Source organism: Coccinella septempunctata, chromosome 8, assembly GCF_907165205.1.
Source record: "Coccinella septempunctata chromosome 8, icCocSept1.1, whole genome shotgun sequence".
NCBI classification, from domain to species: domain Eukaryota; kingdom Metazoa; phylum Arthropoda; class Insecta; order Coleoptera; family Coccinellidae; genus Coccinella; species Coccinella septempunctata.
The window spans coordinates 21,453,675-21,469,002 of NC_058196.1; the positions used below are offsets into that span (position 1 = coordinate 21,453,675).

General features: G+C 36.9%; 1 protein-coding gene across 1 annotated transcript; it reads right to left on the reverse strand.

Moving 5' to 3' along the window:
• Window positions 1-13,586: 13,586 nt before the first annotated feature.
• Window positions 13,587-15,108, reverse strand: LOC123318637 (venom serine carboxypeptidase-like). Its single transcript, XM_044905310.1, has one exon. It carries the CDS (start codon window positions 15,071-15,073, stop codon window positions 13,679-13,681), a length of 1,395 nt encoding a protein of 464 aa, XP_044761245.1. The 5' UTR covers window positions 15,074-15,108; the 3' UTR covers window positions 13,587-13,678.
• Between the last annotated feature and the right edge of the window lie 220 nt (window positions 15,109-15,328).

Genomic DNA, 15,328 nt, shown 5'->3' on the forward strand with positions numbered 1-15,328 from the left:
TGGAAGAGGATCTTTGAAGTACCAACAGCAGATGTATCCGTATGTCATATGCATAATGGAATATTGTGGCAACGAAGTTTTTTTTCATGCGGAACGCAATAGGGGATGCTCCGAGAGTCGGAGACAAATGTTTTTTATTGAAGGGTACAAATCGATTGCAAACGTGATATGAGAAAGAAGCCTGGAAGATCAATATGACAACGAAAGCAACTTCAAGAACCCAGAAGTATTTTATTCGTGAAATGAAGTTAGGTATATGAATAAAAGCAATCTACAATTTGTCCAGACGAAAAATTAACTAACTCAGAAATGAAGAATTCTCGAAGATTTCAAGCAGTGATTTATTGATACTTTTTGGCATGCAATTGAGTGTACACTCATGCTTGATCCATCTTAAGAATGAAATTAAGTCAAAAGTACAACATCATTGCCAGAGTGTAAAAATAATCCTAGCTTTGACTGCTGATACTAGTTAACGAATTTTCGTGTGAATTGGAAGATTAATATTGAATCAGTAGCTCACTTAATGACATGAGCATCTATTTTTATTTTTTTTATTAACATAAGTCGTTCTGAGATAAGTTCTCAGTTAACTTTCATTCCATCAAAATTTTGACTGGGTTCATAATTTTAGTAAAAATATACTAAAACTGAGAAATTTCCTTAGAGAAATCAACATACCTATAATGAAATGAGCAGATATACAGGAAAAGAAAACTGAACAATTTTTTGTGCGTAAATATATTATGCATATAGAGAACAGAAGATGGAAATGGAAATTACATGCATTCAAACTCACATAGGTACTGAGAAACAATTAAAAGAATCAAAAAGCAAAAAAATATGTTTAATGAACCTCCATACAAAAAACGAAGGAAGCTTTTTAGAATGCTTTTGAGAGTCAACTCCTCGAAAATTCAAAGGAGACATTGACATTGATCCTTAACGATGAAAATTATAACATAACAGTAATGCTAATATGTTTATTAAAGGTGTAAAATTTGAATCTTGCTACAAAATTAAAAATGGGATCAATGCATGAAGCAAGATACAAATTTTGCATCTTCAATACATTCATTAGAATCAGTAGCAGTATCAGTATGAAGAACAAAGTACCTGTGATAACAAGAAATAACTTCAATCATATCATGAGAACACAATAGAATTTTCCACATGAAGTTCCTACAATTGCTTTCACAAGACAAATACGTTAATTATATTGATAAGAATTAATTCAGATGAATACCACCCTCTGATATGAATATCAAAAAGTGTTACGATCTGAATTGAACTAGCCAATTTGCCAAATGGAGCACGCTCCATTGAATAAAAGCAGATGCTGACCATGGTCTTCGTTTGGGTTGTTATCTGGAGGGGATTGAATCGGACATAGGGATGGGGCGTTATTCCCTAACCTGTTATTTAACAACGGTTATTCGAAAAAAGCAATAACTAACCGTTATATGTCCTGAACAATAACAGGTTGCGCAGTAACGTGTGCGCGAACAGTCGGCGTTGAAAAAGCCGTTTATTCAGACCGTTTCTGATATAACAGTCGTCGACGTTGGCGTTGAAAAAGCCGTTTATTCAGACCGTTTCTGATATAACAGTCGGCGACGTTAGCGTTGATGGCGTTTAGTTAGACCGCTTATCATATAACTGTCGACGACGTTGGCGTTGAATAAGCCGTTTATTCAGACCGTTTCTGATATAACAGTCGACGACGTTGGCGTTGAAGCCGTTGAGTTCAGCAGAGAGGTTGTTTCTGGCGGTTATTGTTTAGTTAAACCGTTTCTCATATAACAGTCGGCTACATTGGACTTGTTGGCGGTTAGTTAGATCGTTTGTTGGCGTTTATTAACAGTTTACACTTTTCAAACGGATAACGTTGGCCATATTCTTGACTCTCGATCTCGGTTGATGGTTCTGTTACGTTAGCGGGCGGATGGGAGGCTGTTATTGGTACATTATGTTGTTCACATCGAAGTGATGAGATTGGATAAAATATCGGGAGGAGCACTCACCGCAGATATTAGCCGATATTAGCGTATTATTTTATTGGCTATATAGAATTAATAAATCGAACTTGGAATAGGACGAATGGGTAATGAGAGTATCCAGATGAAAAAACAAATGAAAAATGGTTATTTAAATATTGGGGAACACCTTGAATACTCTAATATTTTTCATCGGTTGCGCAGTATTTCACTGGTTTAGAAAAAAGTAAATTTTTTTCACATTAATGTAACATTAAGATGAATGAAAGAAGTAAACATCCACAAAAATTATAATCAAAAATTTCCAACTCAGTCGTGACTCGTTTACACCCTAAATTTGTAGAGAAAACCCTTTAATCGACAAACCTTGAAGATGTTATCGGTTTTCAGAGCAAATAACGTATTCACCTGTTATCAACAACCGTTATTAAAAAAAAACCATAACGGTTGATAACCGTTAGTGAAAAATAACGTTATTGCCCATCACTAATCGGACATCGTTTCATACTGGGTGGCGCTCTGTGTAACTGTATAGTGCTAGTAGTGCGCTGTGTTACTGCATAGTACTCAGTAGCGCTTGCCAGTATTGAATAAGGGTCCATCTTCCAAACGTTGTCCATCGGAGAAGAAGCTTTGTTGCTCTGGCGAGGTCAAATGAGACCGAAACCATGGTCAGCATCTGCTTTCATTCGATGGAGCGTACTCCATTTGGTGATTCAACTCGTTACTATAGCCACCTATAAGAAACGTGTGGTTTCACAACGCATATTCAATAAAGAGTAAGAAACATTATTACACCAACGTTGAATAAGAAACCATTCAAAAACCCGTAACCAATTACCGATGATTTGTTGTCGTACCTACTTAAAGTAGAAATAAGCTCATTAATACTTATACTACTAAATAATAATAGCGTTGAATATGAAACGATCCCAAAAACGCGCTAATATAACCACCACCAATAAGAAACATGTCTTTTTTTCCATTTCCTGCTCAAAAATCATCCATTTCCGCATCCAATATTTTTTTCCTCCCCAGTAAACATTTTCAAACTCAAGCTCGGTTTATATCGGTACAAGCCCGTCCCTTCCCATATTTACACCATATTTATCTCGAATTTTCGCAGCAACCCTCTTCCCCTAGCCCCAATAAATCGTTCAAATGGATGACAAGATCATGAAAGTAGGAGTAAGTTTGTGTTAACATAGAATCCGCGTAATTCATGTCTTCGGAAAGATATACAAAAATGCCCCTTCGACTTGGTCACCCCAGATAATGGATTTCCTCGAGGCTTTTTCCAACATATGCACTCCCTTGGATTGTGGTCCTGGTGCAAATATGGCGGCTTTATTCGAGGGGTATAGTGGCGAATTGAATTTCTGTCGAGTCATAGGATTTAAATGGTTGAGGGGATTCGAGAGTAAGTATGGTATATGCTTCCGACTTAGAAGTGGGAAATTCTGAACTTTTGCTTTTTCCTACTTGCAATATCCATTTAATTTCGATTCAGTTGACTGTAAATTTCCTACATAAATATTGTAGAGTTATTGCAGGTTCAATTTTGTCTTGCTTGCATACTATGACATGTACGCATGTGTAGATTGCTAACGCTGCTTTTATACAGTGTAGTTTCAAAGCTGAGGTTTTTTTTGACAAGAGGTACAGCTGAGCAAAATGAATTATCTCACCAAAAAGCGTATAATCATTTGAGATGATGGAGCTATCAGCACCTGAATTTGAGAATAATTCAGTGAATACAGGACTTAAACTTTGCGCTGCGGTTAGATCAGATGATTCATTACGAGTGACATTCTTCTGAATGTCGTTACCTTGGGCCACACAAAGCTTTTTATTATAATTGTGAAGAGAAAGCTATAGTCTAATCACTATAACCTAACGTCAGGAAGAACATTTTCTCCAAAAATATGCACAAAACACAATACTCGATGAAATCAGCATGCGAATCAATGGAGAGAAAAGCTTGTGTGTTCCACTGCAACGAACACTTAGATGATTTTGACAAATCATAAGAGTTCCTTATAGCATATGTATGACTTTAAATAGAGGTAAGTGTAATGGGGTACCATATAAATCGGCGTATGCGGTATGATACAGAAGCTTGGGGATAAACCTCATTAAAAAACCCTCCCCACTTGTGAGTAGGGTAGTGATGACCAATTTGTTTACAGAATAAGCTTTTAATACTGAAGGGCTTTCTTTCCATAGATATAAAATTTTTTTATCCTCTCCATCTCCAAATTATGTTTTAAACAAAAAACCAGACCATAAAACGACAAATAAAAAGTAGATAAATAAAAACTAAAGAGAAAATAATTAATCATAGTTACATGACTTGTTCTCTAATTGTACTGTGAAGAATATCATTTCTGCATCAATAATGTTCTGTTGATTTTGATGAAGGATCACTCTCGTCGTTATAAATTGAAAATATTCCAAATATTTTCATCTCCAGAAGAGGCATTAATTTGGAATTTGGAATACATTATAGCTGATTGTCCCATAAATCCTGTGTCTACTTGAAGTCTACCCTTCATGAGCTTACATGAAAATCTTCAGAGAATTGTCGTCGAATCCGAATCGAACCTTAACTGAGCTGTTCAAATAAAATAGCATCGTAAACAAATATCAATCGCAATATAAACATGACGAAATCAGTTTGCACAGTTCAGAAAACCCATAAAGCTCGAAAACAGTTTCATTCGCATTGCCATGGCTTATTATAACTAGATATTGGATTATTTGTTCTTCGTTTACGTTTATGTTTATTTTCCTTTCCATTGCTGACATGCCATGTTTGTATTTTGAATAAATAGACATATTACGCTTATGGAAATCGAAGCTTGTGCTATGCATGTTTGCTCTGCGAATATATGCTTTTCTGAATGATAACCCATAACAATGTTGAAGATGATTAGGATCTCAACTCAAGTCATTAGGTATATGTTGTTCAAGTGGTATGCATTATCTATGGAATAAAAGCTTTGTTTCTTTACAGATCAGAATCGAGTCACAACTGGACAGAGTATGCGCTTCTTCAAGTTGCCTTCTCAACAACCAGTTTCGAATTGGTTCCATACTAGGGATATTTCTAACTGTATATCAAAAACCGTATTCTTAAAATGTAGAATTATAAATACAGAAACTGTGCAGTCACTGTATATCAAAAAATGCATTTTCAAAAAGAAGAATTGTCAATACAGAAACTGTGAAGTGACTGTATAACAGAAACTGCATTTGTAAATACAGTATTATCAATAGAGAAACTGTGTAGTAACTGTATATCAAATAATGCATTTTTAAAATGCAGAATTATCAATTCAACTGTGCAGTTTAGATACAGCAATTTCTGTGCTGCATTCAGGTGGCACTGTAATGCAGTATCTGTACAATTGCTGTATATTGTGCTTGTTGAGTACCTTGGACACTGTAGAGTACCTCTACCTAAAATTAGAACTGTATATAGGGGGAATTGTCTAGGACAGTGAATCCGTTAAATAATTATTTCTTTCAAGCAGACTCTACCAACTTCCTCCATTTTCGATAAAATCATCACAATCTACCGCCCTGCCATATCTTGCGTCATCTCTACGCCAATCCACTTTTGCTTCTCCCAAAGTAAATTGCTATTTCTGCTGAGCAGAGAATTCTGCAACCGGTTTATACCGGTGATTCCAGTAGAAATGTCACATATACTTTCCCACAAAAGGTAAGGGAGTTCAGAAATTCGAAGATTGTTTCAAAACTTTCCATTTTTTTCTACAAGTTTTTCAAATACGAGAAATTTAAATGTTTACTCACTTATCTAGTTCATTCCATTGTCCATTTCTTAATAAGTTTCAGGTAAAAATTTATTTTTAGTATTTGTACTACTCACGGAATCGGTTCGCTCAAAAAATGAAAAAAAATAAAGTTCAGTAAATAGAATGGCTTCCTCGAACATTAACCACAGCCTATGAATGCTTTCGATCACAATGTGGAACAAGCAATGATCAATAATTTCTCTCCAGAGTTGCTGTAAGAGTCGAGTTCTTGGAGTGTATGCGGATTGTGGAGCTAGTTAATGAGAATCCAAAGCTCTTCATAGCTGATCCTAAGTGTGTTCAATGGGATTGAGATCTGGTGATCAAGTGGCCAGGGCCAAATACAGAATACCATAAATTTCCAGAGCTTCTTCGACAATTCTCACACGATGGGATGGCGTATTATAGTGCAAAAATGAAATTTGCGGAATGTAATGCTATGTCACATTTCTGAATGTTTCTTTACAGGTTTCGATTGCAAATTATTCTGAAAAACGATTGGTTTCACGCTTCACAAGATAAAGAAATGCGAGTAATGATCGCCACTGCCCTATTTGCACACGTTCTTATAACTCCAGTGATGCGAACACAGTTATACAGGGTGAGTCCTTGACTCGTACAAATATTTCAACAGTAGATTCTTGAGGTCAAAAGAGACATTTTTTTCCCATACCATTTTTTCCGATTCAGCCTTGTTAAAAATATATAGCCATTTTAAGTTTTCATAACGAGTTATGCCACCCCTAGAGAAACAAAATTCTCTTCAGAATAACAAGCTTAATCTATGGCACTACACATCTGGGGATCTTTCAAACAGAGTTGTATTCAGCTAGTAGAAGTACCCAATTTTCCGAATATCACAGATATCATCAAAAAACTCAAAAACGGCGCATTATACGAGAAAATATGAAGAATGCGTTCAAATATTCATTAGATAGCGTCCAACTTGGTTTCAAGAGTTGGAGTTGGGTTCTTTTAATTTTTGTTTTTATGGTACCTAATGAGAAAACTGGTCGTGGTGATATTTAGTGTTCGAAAAAGATTCATCAAACGAATAAAAACTATATTCCGAAATTCATTTCATTCGATGAAACCGCGTGTGAGATTGAATGAAAAATAATATTTTTATGGTTTTTCAACAGCTTGTATATTTTGAACCGAGCCGATTCGGAAAAAATGGTATAGGAAAAAAGTATTTCTTTTAACCTCAAGAATCTACTGTTATGTTAGTTATAGTTAGTTAAGACTATAGACTATTGCCTGAATCCCAGTGCGGCTTTCGACCAAATCGAGGTACGCTTAGTTAGTTAGTTAATTTTCACACTGCAACAGCTGCAAGAGAAGGCCCGTGAACAACAATCAAGGATCTATACAGCCTACATCGATCTAAGTAAGGCGTTCGATTCGGTGAATCGGAGGGCGCTATGGAAAATCATGGCACGTCTTGGATTACCCGAAAAATTCTTAGCAGTGTGTGAAAGCCTTCATACCAACAACACCGCTAGAATACAGCATAATGGTTCTACAACCGACCATTTCTCAATCAACTCTGGAATAAAACAAGGCTGCGTATAAGCGCCTTTACTGTTCAATATTTTCGCCATAGCTGTGTCGATGATTGCTGACATGAGTATGCCTGTAAGAGGTGTTGGGATAAGATTCAGATTTGATGGAGGCCTGTTTAACCTGAAGCGCCTCAGAGCAAAAACCAGTACCAAGTTTATCACTGTTTTATGACTTCAATATGCAGACGACTGTTCACTTATCGCTAGCAGCTCGGAGAATCTACTGATAATGTTGGACACCTATAAACATATATACGAAGCTTCAGGCCTTAGACTCAATATCGACAAAACCAAAATTCTGGTAAGTCCGCCAGAAAGCCTTCCAACAGATATCAGCCTGGAGAATGAAACTCTAAAACAGGTCGAGCAGTTCAAATACTTGGACAGCTTCATAAATACTAGGGCTAACCTTGACACGGAAATACACAACCGTATCAATTCGGCATCACGGGCATTCTGGAAGCTAAAGGATAGAGTGTTTCAAAATCACGACCTCAATCTGAAGACCAAGACAGCTGTTTACAAAGCAGTGGTCCTCCCAACGCTCCTTTACGGAAGCGAAAGCTGGACGCCCTACAGGCGACATATTAAACAGCTTGAACAAACGCAACAACGTCATCTAAGACAGATAATGCACATCAGATGGTTCCACAAAGTTTCGAATGCAGAAGTCTTGCAACGCGCGAGTTGTACAACAATTGAGACTCAAGTAACGAGGGCCCGACTCAGATGGAGCGGCCACATTCTGAGGATGCAAGACACAAGACTCCCCAAAATAGCTCTATATGGCGAATTCACTGAGGGAGCCCGGAAACCAGGAGGCCAGTATAAGCGGTTTAAGGATACACTACATCAATCCCTAAAATCAGTTAATGCCAATCATAACTGGGAACAACTAGCGTTAGACAGGTCACAGTGGAGGTCTTTGGTACACAGTTATAATGGAGACTCGAGAAGGATACAGCGGCGGCCAGATCTGGTTGGTGACTATCCATGCCCGGATTGTGGTAGGATATGTAGGTCACGGTTGGGTCTTTACAGTCACAGGAGAGCACACAGTCGCAATTAGCCCTGAAAAATTATAAGTCTGTTCGCACCTCGGTTCGCACCTTTTTTTGCCTTTTTTTTTCTTTTCTTTTCGTTTTTTCCCTTTTTTCGTCTTTTTGTAGATTCATTCCCGGCAACGGGATACAGCAATGAATGAATGAGTTAGTTAAGTAGTTATATTACAAAACAATAATTGTAACGATAACTATTTTATTGCATTAATAGGTGTGCTAATTTTTGTAAAAATCAAATGAATTTTCTGAAGACCAAGTGAAGATCAAATAATATCCTGCAGAGATATTTCGGCTGTATAGGTGAATTTATTGTCAGCGTTTTCTTCTCACGCCATAACTCAACAATTTTCGCAGTTAATGCGTCGCGAGCGTCGAGAGATAAGCGGATGAAGACGTAATTGCTGCAAGCAACTTTTTTTCCAAGGGACGGGGGCGAGAGGAATGGCTAGCTTTCAGTTTATACTGCGACCCAACTCGTGACCGGCCTTCTTGATTGCGAGTTCACGTTTCGACTGCGAATGAAGCGATCTGTCGATAAAAATTACAAGCCATCCCTTTTCTCCACGGATGGTTGGTACTGCTAATTCACTTTCTGCCTGTGATTTGAACCGAGGCGGAATTCTTTTTTTTTTTCGGTATTTTTATGTGGGAGATGGAAATTGAAAGGGAGAATTACCGAATGGAATTGTATAGTTGATTTTTTGATGGAAATAAAGGTTCTTGGTTGAATATTCAGAATCGTTGAATACAAATTTTCAATTCTTGTTCATAACTCAAAATCTACGTCCCTTTTATGTCCCAAAGTGTACCGTCGGTACAAGGTTATGATTGGGATATCCTCCTGATAAGTATTTCGTAGGGATATCCCCACTAGTTCATTCCTGCGAGTTGTCCCATTCATGTCTCTGTAATCCCCATGAACTAGACCTTCGACGTCATCATTTTGAAACGCTGATTACCGCAAAGAGATGGGAAACTTCTGGTTATTGAAGTGAGGTTAAAAGTTGTGAAGTGCCAATAACTGCGGTAATTACCGGTTATTTGCTTGAAATCGATTTATTTTGGTAGGACTATGTTTGCGCCTCCAATAAAAGCAAGACAGTCAAAACTTAACCTCAAAAAAACGAAAGAAATAACACGTGGAGTACGACAAAGAGTCGAATCAAGGTTTCATTTTGATTTGAATGCAATGCAATAAAAATCATTGCCGAGATATTATATTTTCATCACCCAAGATTGTGGAGAGTTCGCTGGGTGATAGGACTGATTAGTGAATTAGTGATTTCAACCTCAACTCATGAAAATATATGTATTGTGTTCATTCAGATTTAGTTTTTGATATTTTATTTCAATATATGTATTATTAAGTGATGTGTTGTGTTTTTCTTTGAAATCCTTTATTAGCCCTTTCCGTGTAAATCGGATGTCCGGATGTAGTATACCTAACACAAAGGAGTGCAATCACACAGATGTCCTTATAATATTGGAAAAATTCCCTGGAACAGCCAGGGGATGTCCTAGGGGTTTACCATTCTGGTAAGAGTATACCTTGGGATATCTTTGGGATGTTGTAAGTGGTACTTGGTACATCCCCAGGTGACCAGTAACATACTTGTTATGTTTTCTTGGAAGATCTATAACGGCCGTTTTCAATAAACCTATCTATCCATCGTTTCACTTACTGACGATTGGTAACAATTCTAAAATATATCTACAGATAGATCATAGAAACGAAATCAGATGGTTTTTCTATCTTCAGTAAGTGAAACAATGGATAGATAGGTTTATTTGAAACGGCCGTTAGGGGACTTTGTGATGTGTTATTTTTCTCTAACCATTACGTATGTGATACGATATTTGGGATGTGCCTGTGCTGTTATGCTGTATCCAAATTACATCTACATTTTGTAAATTTCATGTTCCCGCTACATGATATCCACGTAAAATATTTGTAACATTGTTCTTTATCATGTATCATTTTGAGATCGTAGACAGCTTCGCACCATGAACGTTCTAACTATAACTACCGTCGAGGGCGCTGTAAAACGTAAACAAATATGGAGGATTGTGAGAACTATATAGCAGCTAGAAGAAGACGGATGACAAATTCTCGAGCTCTTTTTTCATGAATAATCTGAAAACAGACTTATTGAAAAGAAAGTGCTATGGATATCGAACTGTAGCTCAATAAATGATTTTTCGTATTATTACAGCAGTCCTGTCCAACATAATAGGCTATGTTTTTATTATATCCAGCATATAAAAATTATATTTGAATAAATAATGTCCTGTTTGATGTAGATTGCGATATATGGTATTTCCTCACATGTCGCATGAATATCATTTGTAGAAATAAATGAAAAACTTTTCTTCAGAAAGATATGCATATAGCATTCTTCCCATTTTCACAACGCATATCAATTTCTCTGAAAACTAATTTTACCTTAATTAATTAACGAAATTGATTAATTAATCACGTAATTCATGGAATGCATGAAAGTGCAAAGACTTGTCATCATGAACCCAGCAGTTTGCATAATGTATTTTTTTTTAAATTCTATTAACGTGTGCACTAATCTTTAGACATCAATTTTGTAATCTGAAATTTATGAAAATATATTGTTCTTGATCATGAGTTCATTCGTGTACATACCACAACGAACTGATGTGAGATGTTTTTGAATTTTCTTCTCAACAATGGTTGATAAAAACACACTATTTGAAAAATTAAAATTCGAGTTCAATAATATAGCAATAGTTTATACATATTAATTTCCACAATTTTTCATGTTTTTGTTGGAGCGTTCTCCCATAACAAATGGAACATAATATACATAACATATGAAGGTAATATATATAGATCTCCCATGAAACAAATATTTGCATGATCCATGTTTGAACTATTTATGTTCCTTCCAGAAAGGAGATGTTTTCCATATAGGAGCATAGCTGCTATATAACAGTTCTGTATTCGTGCTCTGAATGCTATATTAAGGTAACAAAACAAGGAACACTGCATATATCTCTGCTATATACCTGCTCTGTAATGTTATCACCCTGGGTCCCCAGTATATACCGAAGGATACCTAAATATGTCCTTTTTGGCTTCCAAGGGATGTCCATGGATCATCCCTAGTATGTCCTATGTTTCGATAGAGACTGTCCCAGGAACATCCTCCTATTTCGTGATAGACATCCCTTGGAAGTCCATAAAATATACTCATAACACATGAAGGTAATATATATGGATCTCCCATGAAACAAATATTTGCATGATCCATGTTCGAACTATTTATTCTCCTTTCAGAAAGGAGATGTTCTCCTTGTAGGAGCATAGCTGCTATATAACTGTTCTATATTCGTGCTCTGAATGCTATATTAAGGTAACAAAACAAGGAACACTGTATATATCTCTGCTATATACCTGCTCTGTAATGTGATCACCTGGGTCTCCAGTATATACCGAAGGATACGTCCTAAATATGTCCTTTTTGGCAGCCAAGGGATGTCCATGGATCATCCCTAGTATGTCCTATGTTTCGATGGAGACTGTTCCAGGAACATCCTCCTATTTCGTGATAAACATCCCTTGGAAGTCCATAAAATATACTTGTATCGTTAGGGAGGCCGGTACCGTTTTCGGATTTGAAGTGCTCAGGAAAAAAGAACTAGAGAATGTACAGTATTTATGGGAAAATTAGGTAATTATTCAAGTTTCTAATTGTTGTATTTCAATTAAACTTTTTCAATTTCAATTTGATTTTTTCATTTGTTTTTCAATCACATGTTCACTGTGTGCTATTACACAGGCCAACACACATTTTGGTGCCTGCGATTTTTTAACTGTTTCTGAGTAATTTTTGGATGCAGAATGAAAAAAAGTTCTCAGATTTTGTCTATCAGATCTAGTTTTGAGATTTTTTAAAAAAATTGTGTATATAATTTACGTTATAACTGTTATAATATATAATATTACCATTGACAGTTAAAAAAAACAAAGACACATGGATTTAAGTATTTATTGCAAAAACTTAATTTACATAATTACATTAGTCACTAATCACATAAAAATTTTCTTTTATACGATTTTCTAGAATGCAGTTTACTAGGGCAGTCTCGCTGAAGGCTCCAGCAGTAGTCCGCCATCATGTGGCTATCCCATCGTCCTTGATAACGATCTTCCATAGTTTTAATATCCTGATGGAATCTTTCCCCCTGTTCTTCACTACAATCACATAAGATTTCTGGAAAACGATCTAGGTGGCTGTGGAGGTAGTGAACTTTTATACTAATGTTACAGCCGAGAATATTAAAATTTGAAAGCATAGTTTCCACTAATTCTACGTAATTCTCTGCTTTATGATTGCCAAGAAAATTTTGTACTACTTGAACAAATGAACTCCAAGCGTTAGATTCAGTCTCGTTCATTGATGTGGTGAATTGTGGATCTTTAACAAGTTGCCTTATTTGAGGACCATCAAATATACCAGCTTTTAGTTTTTCCGTGCTAATGCCAGGAAATTTACGTGACAAATACCCAAAACAATTTCCATCTCGATTTAAAGCCTTCACAAATTGCTTCATTAGGCCTAGCTTGATATGCAAGGGCGGAAGTAAGATTTTTTCTCTTGAAACCAAAGGTTCGTTGATCACGTTTTGTATTCCTTGAATCATGACATCTCTTGAAGGCCAATTTTTGTTAACCCAGTACTCATTTTTAGCTCTGCTGTCCCAAAGGCACAAGAAACAAGGATATTTTGTATAACCACTCTGCTGTCCAAGGAGGAAGTTAATAATTTTTAAATCAACACAAATTGACCACTGATGTTCTTCGTATTTAATTTTTCTCAAAACTAATGCTATTGTTTCATATTCTTCCTTCATATGGTAGTAGAATGACCAATAGGAATTGAGCCATATTTGTTACCGTTATGTAAAAGAACACATTTCAAACTACGTTTTGAACTGTCAATAATGTCCTTTATCAGAAAAAAATATATACCATATAGAAAAAATCTGGTGGCATTTTTGGAATCAGCACATTAAAAACATCTAAAATCAGATGTTAAATTTCCGGCACCAAATTTTTTTTTTCATTTTGTTGGCCTGTGTTATCACATGGAACTTGAGGAATAAATGATATATACGTAATACCAAATATTTTATTAAGTATTTGTTGACATTCACGATGTAAAATAACAAATCTCCACTTAGTTCACACAAGGCGTTTCTCGCTAAATCGATATCGTAATATTTTCGTTCCTGGTGAACGCCCTTATCAAATCGAAAGCAACCTCCGGCTGATCCGACGGCACCAAATGTCCAGCATTCCTAACCATCACTTCCGTCAAATTTCCCGCCCGCTTGACGTAACCCGCTATCCCTCCATCCCTGTACCAAATATCCCTAGTCGCCACTCTGTATTCTTCGGCCGAGTCGAATTTCAAATTTAGCAGGTAATTGACAGTTGTGGGATAAGGGACGGCCAGATCCAATTGTCCGCTATAAATCAGAACCCTTAAATTGGCCAACAGATCTATCAGTTTATCTGCCACGGATATCATCACGTCGCCTAGCAATGCTGTGTCCACGGGTTCGTCAGGATTGAACGTCAAGTTTCCCACGTGGATGGCTGTTCTGACCTCCGGTTTTTGCACGAAATTAGTCATGATGGCTTCCGTTTGCTGTTTGCCTGGATAGAGGTAATTGTACATGTTTTCATAACCGCTGGCGTTCTTCAGCAGGCTGGATATTTTCCGCTGGACCAGAGTAGATTCTACGAACTTTCCTTGACGCAAGAGGACAATGGATTCGTCTCTGTATTGGTCCATCGTGGTTTTCGTGTTTATATCCACCAAACCATGTTGAAAAGCGTATTCCCCAATATCCATCTGATTCACCGGGTCTAACCATCCGTTTCCAATTATCACCCCCTTCAAATTGATCTTGAAAGAGTCGGGTAAATTCTCGTTTTTCTTGAAAATGGCATGGGCAATCACTGGGACGTATTTACCAGCGTAAGACTCCCCAGCCACGAAAAACTCGTTCTGACGTATCTCTGGAAACAGCAGGAAAAACTGCCTCAAAGCCTCATATAGTTCCTCAGCCACCTGGACTTCGTCACGTGCCAAACCTTTCTCTTCCGTGAAACTATAACCGGTTCCTACTGGATTATCGATGTATAAAATACTGTGGGCGTTGGTCCACGAAGTTTCTCTCAGTTCAAGAGTGTCGTTTTCTATTTTAAACGGTCCCATTTCTGCGAACAGCCCAAACATGGAGGTTAAACCTGGTCCACCTTGAAGCCATAACATGATAGGATCGTCAGGATTCTTGGAAGGGATGAACCATCCGAATAAATTCTTGTTGTACGTGTAATTGACCGTGAAGAATCCACTGTAGGATGTCGTATTCAAAAACAACTCAGAATTAACCTCAGCAGCTCGACGTCCTTCTTCAATGAAGCCTTGCTCGATGTAGGGAGTTAAGAAAAGGGGCTCCTTAGATTTGACAGCGACGTTGGTTTCATCATTAACGTCACTCACTTCGGAAGAAGAGGTTTCCCTTTTTTTGTGACAACACTGAACGGCTGTGAGACAACACAAAACGAGTAGAGTTAGAGTTCTCATTTTGACCGCGGTTGGGAGTTCACTGACTGATCGAAATATTTTGCTTCTATTTATGAATTGATTTTATCTGGGAACTGCTGTTACATTGTATTCTAACTAGTGATAAGTGGACTTTCGGATAATAGAGAATTTAATCGTATATGCAGAGCATAATTATGAATTGCACGGGTGTATGCATGTATGTTTGATAAAAATGTGGAGGTATTTCTTTCTTTGTATGTCTTCGATATTGTTATCATACCATGAACAGTTTAC

What these genes read in the sequence shown, in the direction of transcription:
- LOC123318637 (XM_044905310.1), bottom strand. Translation starts at nt 15,073, where the DNA reads ATGAGAACTCTAACTCTACTCGTTTTGTGTTGTCTCACAGCCGTTCAG.